At 55.8% G+C, this 14,863-nt stretch overlaps 2 protein-coding genes across 2 annotated transcripts in view; one reads left to right on the top strand and one right to left on the bottom strand.

Moving 5' to 3' along the window:
• MAPK15 (mitogen-activated protein kinase 15) overlaps positions 1 to 1,934 on the bottom strand; it is a 6,662-nt gene extending 4,728 nt beyond the window's left edge. The window contains 2 exon segments of the mRNA XM_027132068.1: positions 68 to 360; positions 1,733 to 1,934. Coding sequence (XP_026987869.1) covers positions 68 to 360; positions 1,733 to 1,934 — 495 coding nt within the window.
• Positions 1,935 to 10,358: 8,424 nt separating this feature from the next.
• On the top strand, positions 10,359 to 13,498 carry CCDC166 (coiled-coil domain containing 166). The gene is made up of 2 exons (XM_027132343.1): positions 10,359 to 11,437; positions 11,529 to 13,498. Exons 1-2 carry the CDS (start codon positions 10,997 to 10,999, stop codon positions 12,423 to 12,425), a joined length of 1,338 nt encoding a protein of 445 aa, XP_026988144.1. The 5' UTR covers positions 10,359 to 10,996; the 3' UTR covers positions 12,426 to 13,498.
• The last annotated feature ends 1,365 nt before the right edge of the window (positions 13,499 to 14,863 follow it).

Here is a 14,863-nt window from a genome sequence, read left to right as displayed (position 1 = left end):
AGGCAGCAGGGGGGCCGCCCCACAGCCCTGCCTCATCCTTTCCCACACCGCTTTCCTACTCACTTACTTGGGCATCCGTCTTGTCCTTGAAGGCATCAAAGATTTTCTTGATGGCCACGACCTCGCCAGTCCTCTGATCCACCGCCTTCCACACGATGCTGTAGGCCTGGGGAGGAGGGCGGTCAGCCTGCTTGGCATAGGGCCATCCTCTGCCCGGCCAGACCGCCCCCTGCAGACATGAGCCTCCTCCTTCCTGCTCTGGTTCCGGGGGAGGGATGCTGTGTGGTGAGGGGCGAGGCCCCCGAGGGGCCTCCAGTGGAGGCTGATAGGAACAAAGGGGGATTGGAGACCAGAGAGTATCTGGGGAGGCCCCAGGAGGATATGAGGTCACAGATGGGAGGGAGCTCCTGGGCAGGATCTGAAGCCTGCCCCTTCTCCGACAGTCACCCTGATCCCTCTCTCGTATACCTCATCCAGCCTGTCAGCAAATCCTGTTGGTTCCACATTCAGGATTCATCAGAATCCGAAGACTTTCTACCATCTCTGCTGCCCCCGCCCTGGTCTGAGCCTCTGGCACCTCCAGCCTGTATCACTACACTGATCTCTTAACTACTCTCTCTCACCCACTCCCACTGTTCATCCTCAACAGAGTGGGCGGGGCGAGCCTTGTAAGGTGGTACCAATGGCTGCTGCCCTCCCCGTGTCACTCACAGTAGCAGCCAAAGTCCTTGCAGTTCCCCAAAGCCCCACATGATAAGCCCATCCCCCTAGAACTCCTATCCTGTTACCTCAACCCTGCTGTTTCCCAACAGCCCAGCAGGTCCTGGCCTCAGGGCCTTTGCACTGCTGCTTGCACTGTCTGAAACTTTCTTTTCTCCCCTCCTTCATCACACACTTGCACACACCCAGTGACCCACCTTCACACATACACTCTCACACAGTCCCACATGCTCACACAATCACAATCACAAATGCACATGGGCTCACACAAGGTTCTGGCCTCCACTCTGCCCACTCAGTTTACTGGCTCAGGCCCTTCCCCCTCAGCGACTGGATCACGTGTGCCCGGTCTCCCTAGAGCATTCTGTGGGCACGGGAGGGGCAGCCCGGGAGCCGGGAGTGGTGGGTGGGGACGGTGGGTGGATGGTGCACCAGGGTCCGAACTGAGGTCTTGGGGGTCCTGGCTGTCACCTGTCTCCCAGAGCCAGATGACAAGTTCCCTGGGAACAGGCCACACCTCCAACTCGTGGAGGAGGCAGGACCCAAGGCCAGGAGTCCCTGGCAGAGTGGAAGGCCACAGTCCTCCGACTGGCCCTGCCCACGCCCTGCAGGTGGCCTGGTCCGGCGGACGCCCGGGCGCCTCCGAGCTCATCCCCTTTCCGAACCGCAGCCTGAGCAGGTATCGCTGGGCAACGTGACGGTCCATCTCGGAGGCGCATATGCCGGCTGGTGGGCGCCAGGAGGCCTCCAGACACTAGCTGGGCTCGAACTGTTGAAAGCCGTTGCCTTGGGAACCGACGGCGGAGCCCTCCCTGCGCCTGCGCCGGGGCGGGGCAGAGCGGGGTCTGCAGCCCAAGCCCCGCCCAATCCGGGGCTGCCATGGAGCCCCACCCCGCAGTCCCGCCCCCTCGGCACCGCCCCCGGACCCTCGTCGCCTTGCCGACCGCACTTCCGCGTGGCCCAGGCCAGAGCCCAGAAGGTGCCCCTCTCCGCCTTCCGCCCCCCGCCCCACCTGCGGCCAAGGAGCCTGCTGCAGCCTCCAGAACCTCTCCACCAATCCGGGCCTTTGCACGTGCAGTGCCCACCGCCCGGGACGCTCTTTCCTCCCTCCGCCTTGCTTCTCCGGTCTCTGCTAAGGGGGTGCCGACGGTTAGGGTGTCATTCGCAGACAGCCCCTCCACTCCTTGGGCATTTGGCGGCAGGGGCCGGGCCATCCCCAGCGGGTGCGAGCGCTTGAACTGGGCAGGCGCTGAGGCACCGCCAGGAAACTAGGGGTTAGTTCCAGGACGGGGGTCCCGGCAAGCGGCTGGGAGAGCAAACCTGGAGGCGGTGGGAGTCTATGAGACTGGCTGAGAGGGGGCTGCCGTACGCAGAGGTCAAGCGCTCGCAGAAAAAGGAAGCCAGGTAAGGGGGCCGACGGGCGGGGGTAGCCAGGGAAGGAAGTGGGAGCACCGAGGGGACAGCCAGGCAAAGGCCCCGAGTGGGAGTGTGCCTGGCGCGTTGGAGCCACAAGGAGGCCCCGTGTGGCTGGAGCCCAGGGATGGAGACCAAGGTATCAGCAGAGGGCGGTGGGCAAAGCTGGAGGGATCTTCCCCGACCAGGGCTCGAACCTGTGTCCCCTGCACTGGCAGGTGGATTCTTGACCGCTGTGCCACCAGCCCAATAAGCATTTGTTAAGTTAATGAATATTATGTGCAGAACTAAATTCGCAAGTACTTTGAAGGAAAAAACTACTTCCTGTGTCTTTCAGCGTCTCCTATAGCATTCATAGAGTGCCCTATTCTTAGGCCCCAATAAATATTTTTGGTAGATACAGTGAAGAAGATGCTTCGTCATATGATTTTATATAGCATGCTGAATGATCTTTCTAGAGGATATAATTTTTTACAAGAATAATTTCCCAGTGATATGTAATAGAGCACTGAGTCAACTAGTAGTGAAGAAATGGAGCCTCTAATCCCAATTCTGGAACGGACTCACTGTGTGACAATGGACAAGTGACATAACTTTGCAACTCTGCAGCATCCTCATCTGTAAACAGGAATATGAAAAAAATCAGAGCTAGAAGGACCTGAAAGCGTTTAGTCACATAGAAATACTAGCACATTGTACAAAATATACAAGAAAGTTCATGGCAGTATTGCTTGCAATTGTGAAAAACTGGAAACAACCTATGAGTACCTCAAGAGGAGACTACATAAATGAGGTCATGAAAAGCAAAGGAAGACAGAAATTGTCACACACCAGAGAACACTAAGGAGATATGATAACTAAAGGCACCGTGGATTGGATTCTGGAACTGAAAAAGGACAGCAGTGGGAAAACTGGTGAAATTTGAATCAAGCCTGGAGTTTAGTTTATACACAGGCTATACGATGTCCCGGGAGGACTTATGATGAGAAAAATGTCAATCACAGCTTTAAGCCCTTGGTTGGGAAGGAGCCAATGAGAAAGCGCATTGGAAGGGGACGTATGTACCATTTCATTCACAAGAAATCGGTAACGGATGATCCTTTCCTTGCACTTTCCACCCAACAATAACTTTGTGCTCCTGGTGCTTGAAGAGCCTCCATATCCTGGTGAAGAGAATTCCCGAGCTTGGGCAGCTGACCCCCTTTCCAGCCACCTGGGTGACCTGGACGTCCCAGCTCAGGCTGAAGCGGGGGAGGAAGATGTGCTGAAGCCTACACCTCTGCTCTGCCGCTCCTGCGCTGACTGCTGGCCAGCTTCCTAGGAACCAGAGGGAGGCGAAAGCCCAGGCCTCCCTGCCACACGCGTGGCCCCGACGCTGCCTCTGGGGCACCTTCTGGCTTGCGGACGTTGCTTCCATGTTATCTGCCATGAGCCTCACGGACCACTGTCCTCCTGTAGCTCAAGTGACTTGGCTTGAGATTCAGTCATTCGTCTTTCTGACCGATCGAGCCTGCTGTTGCGGTTCTCCACTGGGTGTTTAATTCTTCGTTTCTGTTGGATTCTTCAGCACCACAATTTCTGTTTGGTTCTTTTTTATGATTTCTGTCTCATTGTTGAAATTCTTGTTTTGTTCACGTGTTGTTTTCTTGGTATTGTTATCTGTCTTCGTTCTCTTGTAGCTCACTAACAATTTGGCGATCTCTATAAAAAAAGGTATAATGCATGTATCATTTGATTCAAAAGGAATTTGTCATACAAAAATCTCACAAGCGGGCAAAAATAGTTTTCGGTAGCATTGTCTTAGTAGGGAAAAGTTGGTGGCAATGTAAGTGTTCATCAGTATCAGACTGGTTAAATTAATCATACTTCAATTATGCTATACAGCTATTATTATATATAGAATACCACGTAGCTAGTAATGTGTTTTACAATATTATATCTATATATACTGCCCTGAAAAAGTTACTGAAGATATATTGTTAAGCAAATAAAACATTTACAACAAAAAAATAAATAAATAAAAATAAATAAAATTAGGGACAAAGGATTTGAATAGACATATCTCCAAAGAAGATATACAAACGGTCAGCGCCACAGGAGAAGATGCTCAACGTCGTTAGCAATCGGGGAAATGCAATCAAGACACGTGAGGCCACGCTCAGTCACTAGGATGACTTTCAGAAAAAAGTCTTGGCAAGGATGGCGAGAAGTCAGAACTCATACAGTGCTGGTGGGATGTCAGTGGTGCAGCTGCTGTGCAAAAGTGTTTGGCAAGTCCTCGAAAAGTTAAAGATAGAATTACCATACGATCCAGCAATTCCACTTCTGGGTATATATCCAAAATAACTGAAAACAGGTATTCAAACAAATGCTTGTACACACGTGTTCACAACAGCCTCCTCACAAAAGCCAAAAGGTCAAAACAACACAAATGCCCATCAACTGATGAATGGATAAAGAACATATTATCTATACAGACAATAGAATATAATTCAGCCGTAGAAAGGAATGAAGTACTGATATGTGCTGCAATGTGGATGAGCTTTGGAAGCATTATGCTAAGTGAAATAAGTCAGATACAAGAAGTCGCATATTATATGATCCACTTAAATGAAATATTCAGAATAAGTACCTCCACAGACAGGGAAAGCAGGTTGGTGGCTCCCAGGGGTTGAGGGGAGGGGAGACGGGTAGTGACTGCTTAATGGGTACAGGGTTCCTTTTGGGGGTGATGAAAATGTTTTGTAACCACATAGCAGTGGTGGTTACACAACATTGTGAGAGTACCAAATGCCACTAATGTGTATACTTCAATATGGTTAATTTTATGTTATGTGATTTCACCTAAAAAAAAAAGAAGTTACAAGGCTCGGGAGGAAGCAGCAAAAAGGAAGCCGTATCCAGGAGAGAAATAAGCTGATAGAGCCAGCCCCATGAATGACAGAGATGGTGGAATTGCCAGTGACTCTAAAAACAGCTACCATAAGTATGCTCGAGGACATAAAGAAAGCATGAATACAGTGAAATCAGAAAGGACAGAGATGGTGGAATTGGCAGTGACTCTAAAAACAGCTACCATAAGTATGCTCGTGGGCATAAGGAAAGCGTGAATACAGTGAAATCAGAAAGGACAGAGATGATGGAATTGGCAGTGACTCTAAAAACAGCTACCATAAGTATGCTCGTGGATATAAAGAAAGCATGAATACAGTGAAATAAGAAAGGAAAATTATTAAAAAGAACCAAATGGAATTTCTAGAACCGAAAAATAAATATCTGAAATGAAAAACTCAGTGGATGGACACAGCAGAAAAAATGATCAGTGAACTCAAATACACAGCAATATAAACTATCCAAATTGAAACCCACAGGAAAAAAAAAAAACTTCACTGACCTGTGGGACAGTGTCAACAAAAGGGGGGTGCAGAAATCATGGAGAAAGTAATGGCTGAAATTTTTGCAAATTTAAAGAAAAAATTAGATATTCACAGATCCAGGAATTTAAATGAAGCCCAGGTAGGAAAAACACAAAGGAACTCGTAACTAAATTGCTGAAAACAGTGATAAAGAAAAAATACTAAAAGTAACCAAAGAAATTTACATGCAGAGGAACAAAAATAAGCATAACTGCAGAGTTTTTATCAGAAAAAAACAATTCAAAGCAGAAGGAAAAGCAATGACATCATTAATGTACTCAGAGGGAAAAAATGTGAATCTAGAGTTCTCGAACCAATCCCTAAAAATGTAGTGTATAGAAAGCATACAGAAGAGATTACAAATGAGAAGCTGGGTACGGTTAAAGTGGAACCCAGCGTTAAAAAATTAGAAGAGTGGCCAAACAGGAGAGGGGATTCTTCAGGCTGGAAATGAACTAAATCTGGTGAGAAACATGGTACCGTGGAAACCGCTGGAGCCTTTAGTGGAAAGCCTCCTGCCAGTGGAAATGGCTGATATAATCATCATTAAATGACTCGTGCATTGATGGAAAGAGGACGTAATTAAATGTTCTGTTATATTAAAAATGTTTTCATATTATTGACATCTTGTAATCAAGAAGACTGATACAGAACATAAAAATAAACATAAAATTAGAAAACTAACAGAGGAATTATGAGTGTCAGGAATGAAAGACTACATTCCTACCAGATCCTTCAAACATTGAAAATAAGGGTTTATTGTCAACAACCTCCCACCAATACATTTGATAACTTAGATGAGATGGCAAGTCCATTGAATGAGTGGGAGTATTACCCAAATATAATCAATAATAAACATAAAGGGCTTCCCTGGTGGCGCAGTGGTTGAGAGTCCGCCTGCCGATGCAGGGTACACGGGTTCGTGCCCCGGTCCGGGAAGATCCCACAGGCCGCGGAGCGGCTGGGCCCGTGAGCCATGGCCACTGAGCCTGCGCGTCCGGAGCCTGTGCTCCGCAACGGGAGAGGCCACAACAGTGAAAGGCCCACGTACCACAAAAAAAAAAACAAAAAAAAAAACATAAAGATAAACTGAAAAACTCTATGGCCACAAGGACGGAGAGAACAGAAGGCCCATCGATGGAAATGGAGGAAGGACTGATCACCACTTGGACAGGCTGAAAGGGATGACAGCCGGACTCACTACGGAGGGTCCGAGGTGAGGAGCGGGCCGAGAGGCCAGGAAGGTCGGCATGCTTGACTCGGAAGGCACAGCTGGGCGTTCCCCCAGCTGCGGGCAGCAGGAAAGGCAAGTGGGAGCCTTAGTAAACTCAGTCGACAAGAGCGGGGCCTGGTGGTGGGGGGCGCGGAGCAGTCCAACGCAGCTGCTGGGGGCAGTGGGACCTCTGGCCCCTGGAGCAGCAGGGACATGTGCCAGCTAGCAGGCCAGCCCCTCTTCTCCCTGCCTTCCCCCAGGAACCCGCAGCCAAAGGAGGCCTCAGCCCTGCCATTCTGCCGCCAAGAACGTGGCCCTAAGCAGAATTATCCCCAAATCAGTGAATTTCAGCAAAAAAGGAATTCTGCAGCATGAACTTCATTACATTTACTTAATTATTAAATCAGATTTTCAGTGGACATTTGATTCATCCATTAGTAATTTTTTAATCTGCTATTATGTGTTTTCTCTTGGGGCCATTATTTCTACCCAGTCCAGCTTTCCCTTGTCCAAATATCCTGGCAGATGTAAATTTTGTCAAGTTTTTATTTTCTCATCGGTTGTCAGCTGACAGTTTGATTGCGTGCAGTTGTAACCTTCACCTTAGTTTTGAGTGCGTTGTTGACTCGGGGTATTTACTATGCATTGAGAAGTGTGGGGGCTGTGCATTTAATTTTTAGCTGACCCACGGGGAGATCATGCGCAGTTTGGGGGGCCTCATCCAGGAGGCCCAGAGTTAGGGGGAGCGGGCGTGTGGCAGGTCAAACCCCCCAGGTTGAAACGATCTGGCCTAAACCTCCTGCTTCATCCATCACCAGCCTCCTTATGACCCTGGAGACCAGCTCACAGGGGTCGCACCTCCCACACTGCAGAGTGTCACAGTCTGAGTATGGGCCCCACCCCTTCCTTCCCCTCAGCGTCCAAGTCTGAGTAGATATCAGCTGTGTCCCCATGTGTGTCACAGTGTAGCCCACCGCTCACCCTGTTTCCGGTGCAGCCCCCGACCCTGTGGGGTGGACCTGCTGTGCTCCCCTGGGTCTGGGTCTCTGAAGTTGGGCTCCCCTCTCTCCTGCTCCCAGTGTGGGCTATGGACCCAGGTACCCCAGGTCACTCCAGGCACCTGCCTGGGACCCTCCCAGGAGAGCACCTCGGGGTTGTAGCTGTGGTTGTCTCTAGATCATGTGACCAGACTTGGAAACGGGGGTCCCCCGAGGGGGTGCGCCCCCCAGCCGGGCGCCTCCTCGTGGCTGTCTCTCAGGGGCATCTGAGCCAGCCCGTGGAGGTGGGCGCTGGCATCGCCATTGGGGCCTCCACAGGGCTCTGGGCCTCCTTCCGTTTGTCATCCTCTTCCTCACAAACAGGTAGGGGAGCACCCCTGGGAGGGGGGGCATGCACACCAACCCGGACCACACCCCGAGGCCCAGCCGCCCCGGTCTGGAGGACCGGGGAGCCAAGCCCACAGGCCCTGGGCTCCAGCGAAGCCTCTCCCCGAAGCTGCGACCCCGCTGACCCTGAGGAGGCCAGGGCCCGGATCACCGCAGCAGCGTCACCGCAGAGCCCCAGCCGGCCCGCATGTGCTCTGCACATACACGCACCCCGGGGCTCCCGCTGGCTCCCGCCCGCCTTGGCTCATGGGACTCGGGTGGCGGTGCTGCCCGTCCCTCACTGCACCGCGCGTCTGGACAGGGTACTTCCTCCAGGGGCGCCATGGCTGTGGGAGCTGACGCACATCGTGGCCTGGATCTGGTCCTTCCACCTGGGGCTGACCGTGAGCCTCGTGTGGGTCTGGCACCGATTCCAAGGTACTTGGCTGTGGAGGGGCCGCCACTGGAGGAAGGGTGCCTGGCCCAGGGCCAGCTTAGGTTGGGGTGGGGGGTGGGGTGGGGCAGGTCTGCAGGCAGCACACAAGCTGGGATATAGGGGAGGGGACAGACTTGGGTCCTGCCCAGGGCACAGAGAACAGCTGGGTCTGGGCTCTCCAGGGCTTGACCTCAGCCAGAGGACGCACTGGATAGACAGGCTCTCCTGGACCTCACTCACATTCCTGCCCATCCTCCCCTTTGCCATGGTGACCGCCATCAGCGCTGCCCTTCTGATCAACGGACAAGGTACCGGGGTGGGGCTGAGGCAGCCCTACTGCCAGGCCCCCAGGGCCCCTTTGTCTGACCTCTGCTCAGCATCTGGCCGCCTCTGTGGTGTCAGACTCCCACCGGGGCTGAGCTCCAAGGACAGGGTCTCTGGCATCACCTGAACCCACCCCCACCTCCACAGGTCCACTTGGCCTTGGCAGGTGGAAGGGTCATAGGCACTGGCCATGTGGCCTCAGGCTGCCGTGGAGTGGGATTCAATTAAAAGCAGCTGGCTCCTCCCTTTGCCCCAGGGCACAGGGCAGGGACAGGAGAGGACTCAGCCAGAGAGGCAGTGCACACAGTGGGAAGAGCCCACCAAGGTCCAAGTCACAGACCCAGTGCTTTCAGGAGTCCGTGGGCAGCTCACTCACTCTGCCTGTTTCTCCATCTGTGAAATGGGAGCAGAGGCCGCTGGAAGTGCTCACCCCCCGGGTCAGACACAGCCCAACCCCACTGGGACTCCTGAGAAGGGGCGCAAACCCCAAGTCTCCGGAGCTCAGTAGGGAGGGCTCCGAGGCAGAAGGAACAGTAAGTGAGGGCAGGAAGGTGTGCCCTCCGGCGGCCTGTCCAGGCTTGGGGGCAGGGGCTGAGTGGTGAGGGCAGCATCCCAGGAACAAGCCGGTGGGACGTTCTGCCGCAGCCTTCAAGGTCCTTGCAGGCCCCTAGCAGAGCCCGCTGGGGGGAAGGGGCCGGGGTGGGAGGAGAAGGGGGACGGGAGGGGGCAGCCTTGCCAGAAGCTGAGCACACTGCTGGCCCTCTCCCTCCCGGTGTCCTTCCAGCTCGGTGTCCCTGCCAAGAGATGAGTGACCCTCCAGACGCCTCCCGGCCGGAGTCCGAGGGTACTGCAGCCTTGGCCCCGGCAGGGACAGAGACCCCCACGCCATTCACGAAGGGAGGGGGGAAGGACCCCAAGGGTGCGGAGAAGTATCAAGAGTGACACTTGGCTTTGAATCTGGGCCCTTGGAGGTGAGTTCCGTCTCCCGTGGGCGGTGGTGGGACCTGGTGGACACCAGGCACCGCTTTCCCAACACAGTGAGAGAAAGCCACCGGACGTCCGGAGTGGCGGGCATCTCAGCCCGCTTGCAGGCCGGGCGCCCCCCTCTTCCCTGGGAGAGGGGCTGCTCCCGGAAACACCCACGCGCCCCGTGGCTGTCGGCGGGGATCGAGCCCGAGGAAACGGAGGGGACAAGGTCCCCTTCTGCCTCTAATCGCCGCGGGGCAGAGGCAAAGCGCAGCCTCTGCGGCCGGGCTGGGCTGGGAGCGTAGAGGTGGACGCTTGCGGCTGGTGTCGGGGGGCGGACCGGGCGGGGTGCGAGGGGCCGGGAAGGAGCCGAGCCCGGGTTGGGCGTGGTTTGGAGGTCTTCCGGGCGGGACCGGGGCTGGGGGCGCGGCGGGGCGTGGCTTCCCTCAGGACTCCACCTTCGATTGCATCCGGATTGCGTAATCGGGAATTGCCCCGCCGGGAAGAACCCGGTCTCGAGGAATCCGGAGACAGAGGAGAACGAAACGCTCGCCACACCTCTTCTGGGAGGAGACGTTTATGAGCTTTAACGCGAGGACACCTCGCCGGGGAATCGGGAGGCCCGGACGACTTAAAATTTAAAAACCTCTGCCCATCGGTTGCCTTGCTTCGAAACAGAAATTAAAAGACCCAGGTCGACCTAGACACTCCCGCGACAGATGTGTGCGGCGCAGGAGCCCGGGAGGGGCAGGGGCGGCCCACGGTGCGGTGTGCTCTGGGAAGGAACAGGGTCCGAGACTGCGGAGGACCGGCCCGGCCTTGAGAGCAGGCCCCGACCCCTCGCAGTCTGTTGCGCAAGCAACGGGGCGGGAGTTGGGGAGGGCGGCTAAGTTCTGTTTCCAGGGAGACCATTCGGCTGACCGCCAACAGAGCTAAAGGTGGACAAACCCCGACGGGCGGCCAAGGTCCTGAAGGAGCCCCCTAGTAAAGGTTGGCGACGATGTCCTGACCCTTGATTGACCCCAAACTCCTGATTCTGCCTCTCCCAACCTCGTGACCCTGAGACGCGTCGAACCCCGCCAGAATCTTCGGGCTGGTCGAGGGGAAGGGCTGAGCTGGAGGAGCGGGCTGGAGGCCTCGACCCATGGTGCCCAAGAGGAAGCGCGGGCCGAGCGCCTGGGGCCGGTCTGGCGCGGCAGGAGAGGGCACCGAGCCGCCGCAATCGGAGAGCGCTCAGTACTTGCAGCGAGAATACAAACTGCTCTCGGAGCAGCTGGACGCCTGCGAGGAGCGCGTCGACCAGGAGCTGCAGGAGAACGCCTTCCTGGACTGCGAGGCGCAGCGCCTGCGCGAGGAGAACCGGCTCTACGCCAGCTACGTGAGCACGCGCGCGCAGCGCTGCGCCAACGCTATCGTCCGGCTGGAGGAGCAGAACCGCGTGGACCTGACGGAGATCCACCGGCAGCGCGCAGAGCTGGCGTCGCTCTACCGCCGGCGTGAGGAGGGGGTGTGCGCGCAGCTGCTGGAGATGGAGACGCGCGCGGCGCAGATGGCGCGACAGGTGCAGGAGCTGCAGCCCTACAAGGCCAGTACGCGCCCCCGCGGGAGGGCCGGGCGCGGGCAGGGCGAGGTGGGTGCACGCCGCGGACCGGAGCTGACCCGCGGCCCCGCCGCAGGAGCTGCAGCTGGAGCAGCTGGCCCGGATCCGGGCGCTGGAGCGCGAGCTGCTGCATATGCGCGTGGAGCACATGCAGCTGCTCCATCGCATGAAGCGGTGTTTCCAGGAGGAAAAAGCAGCCTTCGAGCGCGAGGCGCGCCAGCGCGTGCAGTCCCTGGCGTGGCGCGCGGAGCGGGAGGCGGCGCGCGCGCTCATCGCGCACACACAGGCCATCAGAGAGGACAACGGGCGCCTGCGGCAGGAGCTGCTGCGGCTGCAACGCCGGGCCCAGGTGCTGCACGACACGCGGCGCCAGTTGCTGGAGCAGCGTGAACAGCTGCGGCGCGAGCACGAGGACATGCGGAACCTGGCCCACGTGCACAGCTGGCTGCGCCGGGGCTCCGAGGGCCCGCCGCTTTGGCAGCCGCCGCTGGCCAACTCGCACCCTGAGCACTTCGCCTCCACCACGATCCAGTCGCGCGCGACCTCCTGGGCCCCATCAGTCTCGGCCTCCCGGAAGCCGTCTCAGGTCTCGTGGCGCGCGGCCTCTTGGGCCCCATCGTTGCTGTCGAAGCTCGCGGTTCCCTGGGTCCCGTCATTGGTCCCGTCGCGTGTTGGCTCCAGGGTCCTGTCGCTGGCCCCTTCGAAGGCGGAATCACGGGTCCCATGCCAGGACCCATCGCATGCGAGCTCCAGGGTCCCGTCCTTGACCTTGTCGCGCCCAGGCTCCCGAGTCCCATCCCTGACCCCGCCACGCCTGGATTCCTGGGCCCCTTCGCGGTCCTCATTGCGTGCCGCCTCACAGAACACCACCCTCTTTGGGAAGTCCGTCCCCGGGTCGGGCTCTTCCCGTCCCCCAGTCGAAGGAGACCGTGAATGTGACGCTGCAGGCGAAGGCGCCTCGGGGAGATCCTGAACTTACCCGGAGGAAGGCCAATGAGGCCAGACGGTGCGGGGGAGACGGGGGTGCGCAGGACGCGGATTTGGTGAGTGGATTATCAATAAAGGTGTGACCCCCCTCCCCACCCCTCTCCGCTCTGGCACCGCCTGCTTCGCTGTCCCGCATTTCTGGCCGGCGCAGGGACCACTCATTATGGCTCCCAGTTTCCAAGCTGCAAGGTAGCTTGATCGTCCTGTGCCCTGTGTGTCTGCCAGGATTGAGCATCCCTCAACCCCACAGCTGACCTCTGGCAGGGGCAGAGGGAGCCGGCCACGCCATCGTCCTGCCCATGAGGGCTGAAGTCTGGTGGCAGAGATGGACATCACGGGCATGGACAGGTAGTATGAGAGCAGGAAGGGAGTCTGGCGGGCCAGGGAGGAGCTGGTCCACTGCGTGTGGCGGCCGGGAGGGCCAGCGTGGTTTGAGCTGCTCAAGAGAGCCATGGGGGGGGGGCGTGGGCTTTGTTCTGGCGCCATGGGGAGCCACAGGCGTTTTTATGTTTAACCTATTGTTTTTTTGTTTGTTTTTGCCGCGCCCTGCGGCTTGTGGGATCCTAGATCCCTGACCAGGGATTGAACCCGGGCCCTGGCAGTGAAAGTCCTAACCACTGGACCTCCAGGGAGTTCCGGGGGGGAGGGTAATTTTAAATTTTGACTTAGCTGTCAGTCCAAGTGCACGGAGGCCAGTTAGTACGCTCTCCCTCACCTGTGGTTTGCATTAATCAACGGCTGCATTGGGGAGGTGGAGCGTGGGGGAGACCAGGGCGGATGCGCCACCGTGGCCCATGGACCTGGACCCTGTGGAGGGAGGAGTTCAGACCGCAGCTTTCAAACAGAGCCCCCCCAGCCCCCGCCAACCTTGCCGTGGAAATTTAGTTAAACGTTCTGGTTCTGGGTTGGAAGTGCTGGTGGGGGGCTGGCAGCATCAAACACAAATTCTCTGAGAAGAGTTCACTTGAGGGACTTCCCTGGTGGCGCAGTGGTTAAGAATCCGTCTGCCAATGGAGGGGACACCGGTTGGAGCCCTGGTCTGGGAAGATCCCACATGCCACGGAGCAACTAAGCCCGTGCGCCACAACTACTGAGCCCATATGCCACAACTACTGAAGCCCGCGCGCCTAGAGCCCGTGCTCCGCAACAAGAGAAGCCACCGTAACGAGAAGCCCACGCACTGCAATGAAGAGTAGCCCTGCTCGCCCCAACTAGAGAAAGCCCGTGCGCATCAGCGAAGACCTAACGCAGCCAAAAAATAAATAAATAAATCTATTCAAAAAAATGAAATCTTGTTATCAATAGGTTCTTTTTTTTTTTTCCCTCCATTGCGGTGTGTGGGCTTTTCATTGCGGTGGCTTCTCTTTGCAGAGCACAGGCTGTAGGCGCTTGGGCTTCAGTAGTTGTGGCACGTGGGCTCAGTAGTTGTGGCTTGCGGGCTCTAGAGCGCACGCTCAGTAGTTGTGGTGCACGGGCTTAGTTGCTCCGCGGCATATGGGATCTTCCCAGACCAGGGCTCGAACCCGTGTCCCCTGCATTGGCAGGTGGATTCTTAACCACTGCGCCACCAGAGAAGGCTTATAACAACATTTTAGTTTTGCCTGGACTTTTGTTAAGCCGCAAATTAGACATTGTTACTCTTTGTGAAAATTCATCCACTTGCATCCTTAGCATTTGGGACACATCTGTATGTACGTTATGCTTTGATAAAAAGTTCACATTCAGAACCCTGTTGGGCTGGTTCTGGTAGTTCCTTCTTCCTTGCACAGCTTTCCAGCATCTCCCTCTTAACAAGCTGCTCAAACTCAGCCCTGGTCTGCCCGGCAGGCTGCCAGCTGACGGTGCCTGTGGGGATGGAGGAGAGCTACCCCATAGGCTCCGAGGAAGTGGAGCAACAGGAACTCCCCATGCCTTGCTGGAGGGGATGCAGACTGCAGACTGCAGCCACTCAAAGGGACAATTTGGTGGTTTCTCACAAAATTAACATACTTGTATAATATGATCCAGCAATGACACTCCAACCCAAAGGAACTGAGGACTTATGTCCACACAAAAACCTGCACATGTACGTTTATAGCAGCTTTGTTCATAACTGACAAAACTTGGGAGCAACCCAGATGTCCTCCAGTAGGTGAGTAGATAAATACATGGTGGTCCATCCAGAAAATGAAATATTAATCAGCACTAAAAAGAAATGAGCTATCAGCCGTGGAAAGACACGGAGGAACCTTAAATGCAAATCACTAAATGAAAGAAGCCAACCTAAAAAGGCTGCACATTGCATGATTCCGACTCTGTGACATTCTGGGCAAGTCAGAACCATGGCGACAGTTAAAAGATTAGTGGTTGGGCTTTCCTGGTGGCGCAGTGGTTAAGAATCCGCCTGCCAATGCAGGGGACACGGGTTCCAGCCTTGGTCTGGGA

Source organism: Aethalodelphis obliquidens, unplaced genomic scaffold (genome assembly GCF_003676395.1).
Source record: "Aethalodelphis obliquidens isolate GAN/ISIS:26980383/991018 unplaced genomic scaffold, ASM367639v1 scaffold41, whole genome shotgun sequence".
In the NCBI taxonomy this organism is placed as follows: Eukaryota; Metazoa; Chordata; class Mammalia; order Artiodactyla; family Delphinidae; genus Aethalodelphis; species Aethalodelphis obliquidens.
The sequence above is the reverse complement of the archived record's forward strand: the minus strand, read 5'-3'. Positions and strand labels throughout refer to the sequence as shown.